This window comes from Coffea eugenioides, chromosome 11 (assembly GCF_003713205.1).
Source record: "Coffea eugenioides isolate CCC68of chromosome 11, Ceug_1.0, whole genome shotgun sequence".
NCBI classification, from domain to species: domain Eukaryota; kingdom Viridiplantae; phylum Streptophyta; class Magnoliopsida; order Gentianales; family Rubiaceae; genus Coffea; species Coffea eugenioides.
Window position 1 is genome coordinate 35,395,310 of NC_040045.1, and position 11,210 is coordinate 35,406,519.

General features: G+C 32.8%; 1 protein-coding gene across 1 annotated transcript; it reads right to left on the reverse strand.

The window, feature by feature from the left end:
* Positions 1–5,569: 5,569 nt before the first annotated feature.
* On the reverse strand, positions 5,570–8,378 carry LOC113752414 (receptor-like protein EIX2). Its single transcript, XM_027296525.1, has 2 exons — positions 6,804–8,378; positions 5,570–5,759 (listed from the first exon to the last, which is right to left on the reverse strand). Exon 1 carries the CDS (start codon positions 8,376–8,378, stop codon positions 6,804–6,806), a length of 1,575 nt encoding a protein of 524 aa, XP_027152326.1. The 3' UTR covers positions 5,570–5,759.
* Between the last annotated feature and the right edge of the window lie 2,832 nt (positions 8,379–11,210).

The window sequence follows — 11,210 nt, forward strand, 5'->3', positions numbered from 1 at the left end:
TGTTCTAATACATTTTGTTAGTGATCGCCGAATCCGCTCATCAACTTGACAGCCTTCTCATCTTTCCGCATTTCGAGTCCCAAAAGAAGCAATTTGAAAGCATTGAAACCAGGAACCATAGCTGCTAAAAACCCTCCTTGATTACCAGAACTGTCAAAAATCATAATAAATTAAATTAAACACCATTTCTATTCTCAAGCAAATAAGAATGGCCTCTCTTTTTTTCCCTCTATTTTGTTAGTACGTAAATTTAAATCACCTGAACATTGGCCAGCAAAGCGTGAAAACTAGCCCCATACTAATATGCAGAAGCTTCCTGTAAGTATTCTAAAAAGGAAAATTCCAAAGAATAATAAGAAAACATATCGTCTTGACACAAAAGAAATTTCCTTTGCTCGTCTCTTTTTCTCAATGCAAAAGTAGTGCTTTAAAATGGCCCTTTCTTTATAAACTTTTGATACATTATAACCTTTTAATCAGTTTAAATATCTTTAATGTTCAATGATTGAAAGTGTGGCATGGATTCTAGGTTGTGAACAAGGCTTAGATTCTTGCCATTTCAATTCCTCCTCCTTCGCAACTCTTTTTCAAAAATTAAAAATAAAAAGATTGCAATGCCCTGCGTACCCGATCAAGATGCCCCTATTGTAAATCATTGTCCAGAATGGAGTGGTATAGAGGAGAATACAAATTAAAAGGCAATGGCTGCCTAAAAATTGTTGAGTTCCTCTCCTTTTTTTCAAAGAAAATATAGACAATGATTCAAAGAAAATATACCATTAGCTTGGATGGTAAGATGAAATGAATTGTAAGTAGAAGTCAAGCTAGGACCTCCACTTACTAAAAAATAGGTTTAAAAAACAAAAAGAAAATATACCATTAGCTTCTAGGGATAATTTGAAACCTTTCCTTAGAATTCTCATAATACACCTAGACCCCTGAGATTTCCAAAATCTTACCTATTTCCCTGGTTAGTTTGATAAGAGAACATGGCCCAATTAAAGGTTACAAATTGACAATAGTGTACTTGCAATCTTAATTAGCTAATTAACCATAAAGCCCAAATATTTTCAACCAAAATATCTAATATTATGAAAGTCAAATTGAACACTCTTATCATATTATAAAAATTAGAGATTTATCATACTTCAGAAGATGTAGATCCATATATTTTAACACTAAACCGACCAATTCCAAAAATATTTTTTTAGCAAATATACTTTAAATTGTATTCAAAACAAAATAATCTTTTGATACATGTAGTTTGCATATAGCCGACACTTATGAAAAAAAAAAGTTATAACTCACTCATTATTAAAAAGATTAATCTACAAATAATCTCTCAGAAAAACAATTAGAAACTACCTATACTATCGATTGGCTTATGTATCCTAGTGCCCCCGGAGCTCAACCCAACCCTCTGTTTTTCTTTTTATTTTTTTAAAAACCATGCAGGTTTTGTGAGATAGTTGAACTTTGAAGTATTATGACCCTCATCAATGGTGTGTACAATTGTGAATTTTAATGACGAAATTTGTGGTAATTGAGCAAATTACTTTAGTTTATAAAGTTGGAGGTAAATCATTTTTATCGTCAAACCTAATTTTATTTGCAAAAAGAGTTATTTGATATCGCCTTATAAGATTTTCTCCGGGAGGTAGTACAATTCGCATTACCAGGCTGTAAAAGCGTGACCTTCAGCAATACAAATCTAAATTCATTGGTACATTTATTTCCTCTCACAAAGATAAATTCTTGAAACAAAGAAAATTGTTTCATGGTAATTATTAAGTAGATATACAACCTCCCATCAAAAAAGGTGGGAACACAACTATGCTTTTACCATCACAAATAACAATATTCGTAAAATCAAAGTAGCATAAACTCATTCCAACATCTTTTACTCTGTACTTTTATTTGGGGTGGTAAGGTGCAAAATTCCACATTTGGATAGATAAGTTTTTAATTTTTATTTGCATAAGCAAATCAACATCCCATAAACATAAATATAAATATAAAGCACTAATATGAAATAGAAACATGATAAACGAAAAAGGGAAGTGGAAAAACCAAATGCAGGTAACAGCGTAAGTATACTCGTGATTAAAAAAATCATAAAATACATGAACTAATTAATTTTCTGTTAGAAAAAATCCACTACTAAAATGCCCTGGAAAGAGCAGGTATCTACAATAAATATACAAGTGATTCTCATGACATATATATATATATATATATATATATATATATATACACACACACATAGATATATAGTTAGGATATTTTTAGTCTATCATTATAGAGAAGAAGGACATATTGTTAGTTTCCACAGAATAATGTCCACATGCAATAAGGGTCTTTTTGTTTATGTGCTTGTGTGCGTTTTGTCCAGGTTGGTAGAGGGAAAGAGAGAAGATAGGATTCTATCATCCTGTTAGGTCAGTTGCCAAAATCGTTGATGAAGATTGTGGAACACTAAAGAAGTTATTAAGTTATTCTATTTTTTTAAAAGGATTTATTACTGCACTTAAATCATATTCAACCTGGTCTACCATGTGTATGTATTATAATCGCTAACAATTATTGTCTTCCGTGTGCATCTATAAACCTTTTCTGTATAACTTTACCTTTTCATAATATTAATACATGAACCCCAACATAGTCGAGCACTCTTTAGACAGATCCTATGTTATTTTCTTATTTGGCATATCCCTACATTAATTTTTTCCAATTGGTATATTATCGTGATCATTGTTAGAATTGGGATCATGTTAATATGAATGAATATTACTTCTCAACACCAACTCCAGTATCATCCATTCTGGGTTCTTTGACTTTGATTTACAGACAGAATTTATGTGAGCCACATAAGCCTCCAAATATCATGGATGAAGATTCTGAGCACATGAAAGAAAATGCCTGTTCAATAATTTATGAATCATTGATGAAGAATCTTGCTTCACTTTCCAATTTAGTATTTCAGCTGTAAGCACATGGTCATTAATAAATTGGCTCATGATCGCCAGTGGAAATAACTAAATCTTACTATTTTATTAAGTTATTTGAGTGGAACCTCATAAAGAATTGTTGGAGAGTCACTACTTTATTTTTTTACATAAGTTTGGGTTTGTCTATTAAGTATCCATTGTTAAAATTTACTTTTTTTAAAATAAGTGCCACTTAGTGGTATCCACGAACTTCCAACATGATAACTGCTAGTCTTAAATTTTGGATCGTATCTTTAACAAGATATTTATGCATTGTTATTCCCATCATCCAAGAAAAAGAAAAAAGCTTTAATTAAATAGAACTTTTAGTACAATGACATTTTAACATTAGCTAATTTGACACAGTTGATGTTTAATCTAATAAAACTAAGATTAGTGTCACTAATGTAGTTGGTATTAGTTATGTTGGATTATCGGAATAGTAGGAAACTCTTCTTAAATTGTATGTATTGACTATTGGTTTGTAACGAAATTAAAAATATTTTTGCAAAATAAGGTTTAATTTGAAAAATTAAAAACTTCCCATTTGGTAGAGGTGTCAAAATAGGTGACTTGGGTGGGTTTATGTTGGTTAAAATGGGAGTAAAGTGAGTCAACCCATTTAATTAGATGGGTATAAATGGGTAAGTCAAAAAATGAATTGGGTAATCCAATTACCCATTTATAACCCATTTATTTTAACTTTTTGTAAACATATTTAAATTCATTTTTGCAAACTAAGTTATCAATTTATACCGCCTTTTACCCATAATTAGTTTTAAATATTTACTTATAATGTTCAATAAGCCTAATTACCAAATTTTTTTCCATCCATACTCTATTTCGCAAAATTACATACTATTTAATAATTGAACAATAATAATATAAAATTTTGAACTAAATACTATAAAAGTTAACATAAAAACTTGATGCAAAAATTTTGAACCTCTAACATTTTTTGTGTGTGTAAATTTAAAAGTTCATTTTGGAAAGGTAGGAAAAAATGTTAAAACTTATCATAAATTGGCAATGCTAAAAAATGAACAAGTTAACAAACTAAAATAAAATAAAATGATAAAATAAAACCAAAAAATAATAATAATAATGAAACAAAAGTAGTTAACATTATGACAAAATGAAAAATTTGGAAAAAAATGGGTGGAGGAAGAATGGAGATTTAGGAGAAGACAATTCTAAATGGATTAATTGGATTTGATGGGTTACTCAATAATACCCATATACAAAAATTTAAGATACCCATATCTATCTATTTATGGGCGGGTATAAATAAATTTAAGTAAATGGGTTTATTTGCCACCTATACCGTTTGGTAACAATTATGTGTTTTTTTTTTTTTGTTGGTTTGTAAAATTGAACGAACAAAAATAAAAAAAAACAATATGTTTGTTAACAACATTTGTGTTTTATAGAAAAAGTTGGTTTATGAACATGAATCTTCTTTTCTGAAACACTAAAACTGTTGTTTTCAATTGTTCAAACAACACCTAAACCGTGTTAAGGCTGTCATTTGGACTCAGCTAAATGGGCTTTGATAAGTTTAAACCCAAAACAAGAACACAAATCATTTGCAGGCCCAAATTGATCCTATCCAAAACTCTTATATGCACAGGCTCATCTCTACCCATTTATCAAAATGGGCATCAGGCTGCGATTAGATGACCTTGATTTTTTTTTTTTTTTTTTGTAAAATCATAGATATTTATATTTCTAAAATGTTTATATTTACCAATCAAACAAAAAATTATAAGCTAAAATAGTTATTATATGTATTCATTTTTAAATATATATTATATAACTAAAAGAATATTGTTTCAAGATAATAATAATTATTATTAACAAACACACTATTATTTCACAATATTTGAGTACTTTGGATTTGGGACACAGATAAGCATTAAACATTATAAATTATTTGAATTTGATATTATCATTTAGGTTGGGCTACTTTAGGTTGACTCTAACTTGGCCCAAGTCCAAGCCGTTCTTAATTGTGCACTTAGCGTTAAGCCCCATCAATCATTTATTTCTGACATCACAGAACAAATGGTGTGGTTCAAAACGAAATGTTTCCAAACTAATCATTAAATGTATTGCATTTTGAAAATCACCTACGCGTGCAAAACTGAGATCCTGCCATCTCTAATTGGGCCAAAATTTCCTAATTGGTGAGATGGCATTAATTGCAATGTCCTAAACGACCTTGGCGGGGTCATGGTAATGCAAATGAGAATAATAGAAAATAAAAAAAAAAATAAATAGAAGAATGGGTATAATAGCAAGAAAATGATAAAAAAAGGGATCTAAAATAAGAAAAATGTATGAAAATATCATGAACACAGGCAATGGATGAAACTTGCACAAAAAGTGCCTAATCGACTAGCGTTGGATTTTTCTTTCCTAAACTACGTTGCTAGCGTTGGACTAGCAGGTAAAACAAGAAGTGTCCACAACTAGCGTTTATCTAATTTTGGAGGCACACGACATGCAAAGAGCATAGACGAGAATGAGAGAAGGTAAAACAAAATTCCAAAATTTATTTCAGCAAACAATTGAAACACTGGTTTGACATAGAATTCACAGCTGTAGAAAGAGGACTAATCCTCAGATTACATCTTGAGATGCAAAACAAAACAGAAAAACACTGAATACTCGAAGCTTAAATACACGAAAACACAAAAAAACTACTATTGCTTCTCGAGGCACTCTGGACAACAACAGCAGCAACCACTCTGATAGTCGCAGGCCTACCAACTTGAAAGATAACAAAGTACCATCGTTAATAAAATTTCTCTAGAGAAGTGCCAATTTAAAAAAAAAAAATTAAACTTTAATTTGTGTGTTTCAAAGAAATCTTGTTATAAATCTTGAACTTTAAGACTGTCTAGTCTGAAATACACAAATTGTCAAATCTTTACTCCTTGCAGTGGTGGGTGGTGGGTGGTATGGAACTGTTCTAAAGCATATAAAACTATTGATGGAAAATTAGATCAATGAGCAAGATAAACAATCTAAATTGCTCGACATAGAATATTTACTGCATTCAAATGCTAATGGTAAAATAATTATTCCACATGCTATTATCTTTATAATCAGGTGTAAATAAAAAAATTCAATAAAATTCATAATATGGAATTTAATGAAAATAGGAAAACAAAATGTAAATATGAATAATAGAAAAGAATTATTAGAATTCAAAATTTTGAGAGAGTTGAACCAATTGCCAATAGAAAGGAAGAACCTAGGTAAAGCAAATAAGGTTTTGTTATCAAGTTTTTCGGGATCGAAAATTTCAAAAGTTAAGGAAATGAAAATTTTGGTCTCCAATCATGTAATAGGTTATTGGGAAAACAAAATTTCTTTGAAAGCTACCAATTTGATGTTAGAATCTTGTTGTTAAGCTATTCGGTATCAGGCATCTACTACTTTATACTCCTATCTATTAAAATTGGTATGTTATTCTTTTGTTGATATAACTTATTAAGATTCTTTGTTTGAAAAAAAAAACTTATGGAGCTATAATTTTCTTATATTGGACAAACGCATAAAATAAATCCTTAGAAATATTTGGAAAAACAAATTACAAATCACAATAGGTTGCAAATTATGAATGTTAAGTTCTAATTAGTTCTCTACGATCAGCCTATAAAAGTAAAAAGAATAAGATAGATGAAGGAATGTCTACAAAAATGTGAAATTTTCAAAGAGCAAATTATCAAAGATAGTATGCTACGGATATTGTGGCTCCTTAGTGTGTGATATGAAAAACAGAGTATAAGTGTTTTTATAGGAACTTACTCAACGGAAATTCCTCCTCAGGCGAGTAGTCTTTACCCAGATTTTGTCACAAGCACTTTCTATAAACTTGAAGTATGCATAGCGCCATGACTTCTTGAAGAGAAGTATTCCCAGAACTCCCGACAGCCCGGCAGCAAAACCCGGTCCTATTCCAGCATAAAACCAAGACCAATCAGATTCGCTGTGGCCTTCACCATCATCAATAGGCCCATTTTTGGTAGGCGATTTGTGTTCCGAGCAGTTGTTTGGGAGCGGTTTGCCACAGAGTCCACTGTTTCCTTCATAGATGGATGGATCGGTCAAGGTTTGAAGCTGATTTCCTGATGGTATTGGCCCTGAAAGTTTATTGTGTGACAAATTCAGAGAGTTCAATAAGTACAAATCAGATAAGCTTTCAGGGATTGCACCGAAGAGTGCATTCATTGATAGATCAAGTGTTTCAAGTTGCTTCAAGTTGCCAATCTTCTTGGGGATCCTTCCAGTCAAATGATTTTGTGAAAGATTCAAAACTTGCAATTGAACCAGTTCCATTATCCCATCAGGGATCTCGCCAACTAAATTATTTGCTGAGAGGCTTATGGATTTAACAAACCCAAGGTTACTCGCGTAATACTCAAATTCTCTTCGTCCCTTAATGTCTTGAAGGCTTTCTCGTGGATCAATGCCGTAATCTCCATCTAGCCCTGATACCATTAAGGCAGTAATGTTGTTAAAGCAGTGAGGAATAAATCCACTCAAGTTATTATGTCCTAAGTTTAGCAATTGAAGAAGTGAGAGTTGGCAGAGTGTATCGGAAATAGGTCCATAGAAGTTATTTGACTGGAATCTTAGAAACCTTAAATTTGATAACCTTTCCCCAATCCAAGCTGGTATAATATCCTTCAATCCATTGTCACCGAGATCAAGAATTTCCAAATTTCTCAGATGCTGCATTGAGGTAGGGAGCTTCCCAACGAATTTATTTCCATTCAAATGCAGAGTATAAAGTTGCCACAAGTTACCCAATGAACTCGGAATTTGACCGGATAGACTGTTATTTGCCAAGTTTAGGATCCGCAGGTCTTGCAAGTTTCCTAGACATAGAGGAACTCTTCCGGACAGAAGATTGTTGGATAGATCCAGAAAAGATAAATTTTTCGACTTGCACAAGTCTTTAGGGATAGTACCTGTGAAACGGTTATCATTTAGTAAGAGAGACTGAAGTACAACCGAAGTTTGACCAACTTCAAGCTGCGGAATATGTCCAGTAAGAAAATTGTGTGAAAGATCTAAATATGAAATATCCAACGGAAACGATTTGAGAGATCCGTCCAATTTGTTGGAGCTTAGAAATATTTCTCGATAAGGATAGTCAATGGAAACTATTTGACTATTTCTCGATCCATTCAATTGTTTGAATTCCGAAGGATTTCCAGTTAGGCTGTTGCTGGAGAGATCTAATGACATAATATTATCATAATGAAACCAGCTGGGTATGGCATCTGAAATGCTAGCATTCTGCATGTTTAACTCCACAACTTCATTCTGCGTCCGAAGCCAAGCCGGAAACCTAGGTCCCACAATGATGGATCCCATCAGAATTCGTTGGAGTTGAAATGGAGGAACCCACGAGGAGCTCACGTTCAGAGCGAGTGAGTTTCTAGTTAGGTCCAGTGACTTTAGCTCTCGGAGTTCGCAAAATGGTCTTCAGACAGGACCCCAGTTAATGAATTGTTTCTAATCTCAAAATCTTGTAGCTTCCTCAGCTGCCCAAGATTGGTCGGTATGGTACCATTTAAGCTGTTATCAGACAATAATAGGTAGGTTAGTTTTGGAAGTTGGCCTATTTCATTTGGTATTGACCCTTGCAAATTATTAGCACTCAGATCCAAATAAGTAAGACTGCTTATGTTACAAAGTGATTTCAACGTTGAAACATCAAAACGGTTTGAAGATAGATCAAAATGAACTAGAGAGGTCATTTGGTTAAACAGGCCATGAATTGGATTAGATAGATTATTATCACCAAGACGAAGATCATGGAGGCCAGTAAGATTACGGAGCCAATGAGGGACCATGTAGTTGTTGAAATTATTTTCACGGAGATCAAGGAAAGCAAGAGATGTGAAATTGACATGTGAAAGATGAGGATGGATGAAAAGACCACAACCACGCAAGTCTAGTGTTGTTAGTGAAGGAAGCATGTTAATTGACTGTAACCCATCTTGAGCGGCTATAAGGTTCAATCCGAACAGGACCAGGTCTTCTAGAGAAGAGAGTCCAGCAACCCACCCGAGATCCTTAGTCCTCAACCCATTCAACCCAAGATCTCCAAGATCCAAATACTGTAAATGTGAGAGGTTTCCTAAATGGTGGGGAATTTCACCATCAAATCCTGCACCTGAGAGATTGAGGTATCTCAAGTTTTTCAACAATCCAAAGAATGCGGGAACTTGGATTCCTGAAAAATTATTCCAGCTCAAGTCCAAGTATTGCAAATTGGTCAAGTTGCCCAAACTTGGACTTAAATGGCCTCCCAAGCAATTTTTGCAATGAAAATCATCAGAAAATGCTACCGTGTTGCGTAGATCAAGTTTCAAAACACTACCAGTGATTTTATGGCAACTAATGCCTTCCCATGAACAACACCCTTCTCCAATCCAAGATAACAGACGATTTGATTCATCTTTCAACTCATGTTTGAGTTGAAGAAGGGCACGTCGTTCACTTTCAATACAGGTGATATTTGAATGATCATAAGCTTGCTTGCTGCTACCAAATGGGAACTGGCTAGTGATAGGAATAGAACTGAATAAGAAGAGAAGTAGGAAAGATGAAAAAGTACAAAGAATATGATGCTCCATTGGATTTCTTTGGTATCGTTGGTTTATTCGATATAGTAAGCCAGATGGGTGGCCTCATTTATACGCTTTAAAAGGCATCACTTCACCGTTCTGTGTTTGTAGGAAGTAGGATGGAAATATAAAATGACGACAAATTTGTGGAATGAGGTGGAGGAGAAAGAGCACACGGGATCCTCAGTGCCACTTTTCCAGTGACAATTCAATGCCACTTCTATATTTATGACAAGTGTCATGTTTATTTAATTTGTCATGCGCTATTTATTTAAATATCTTCTACTATCACGTGATAAGTGGGATTGGCACTGGATTTGACACCGAGTAGTGGCATAGAAGATCCCAACTGTAGAAAAAGAGCGTGGAAAATCTTTGCGTGCTTGTGGGGAAAATCCTTGGTGACACCGTGACATACAAATGGAAATATTAATTCATTTTGATTTGGAAAATAATTCAAGTTATATTTAGTTGTAAAAAATAGTATCCTGGAAATTAGTTTTAAATTTTGAAATTTCAAGTTTTGTGAACTTTTGTGTGAAAAACAATATACACGAGCAGTTATTTTTGTTAGTTACCGTTAATTGTATGCATTAGCAATACAACTCCAAGTTCTGCATAAAACGAAAAAAAGTAATTTTTTGAATATGGTTATGCCATTTTATCCCTTAGTGAAAGAATGAAAATGGTAATGTAAAAGATGACAAAAAATTTTAACACTACAACTCCACCTCACCTTTTGTTTTATAGTTGGACATGTGAGAATGTTTGAGATAATATCATCAAAAATCAAAAAAAAATTCAGCGTTCGACTATTTATTTATTTGGTAAGAAATATCCAGATCTTGATGGTTTATGCAACCTATAAGATAAGGAACTGAACCATTTTCTTTTATGACATGGGGGACAGAATTAGTTATTTTTTTTTTTGGGAAGAATTGATAGTTATATTAGTCACAACTCTATGCATGACTAAGTGGCAATTATCCCTCAAACAAACAAGTTCATAACTTCGCTTATATGTTATATGGTTTAGTTTCTAGATTATAATCACACCTCTCTCAGTTTGTGTCCATTTTAATTAGATGATTAGGAATATTTACCAGTGGAAAAAGCGAAAACACAATATTTTTTAATATCTGAATTCTAACATCGGCAACATGTATAAGCAGGTCCCCCAAAAAAAATTACTGAAAAGATGAGAGTTGCACACTTTATTCCATTATAATATTCCCCTAATAAAAATGCTTTTGTATGGTATAACTCCAATGTAGTAGCACAAATGACACACAGCCAAATCCCAGGAAAAAAAAAGGAATTCTTGTCATTGTAATTTCTTTTTTTTTTTTGGTTGGGCAAAATCACCTCATTTTATTGATCATCAGAAAGAAAGCTATACATAGAATAGAAGCATAAGCTCCTAATACATAAGAACTGTGCCCTATGGTATTTAGAATATTTATACAAATGATTAATATCTAACATTGTGAAAATTTTTATTCCTACTATTGCTCAGTTTTTATTAAACTTCGAGTCAGCATCTGATCTAATCGAATTTGGCTGATGAAAAGAA

Coding starts and splice junctions, on each gene's coding strand:
- LOC113752414 (XM_027296525.1), bottom strand. CDS start 8,378: ATGGGATCCATCATTGTGGGACCTAGGTTTCCGGCTTGGCTTCGGACG.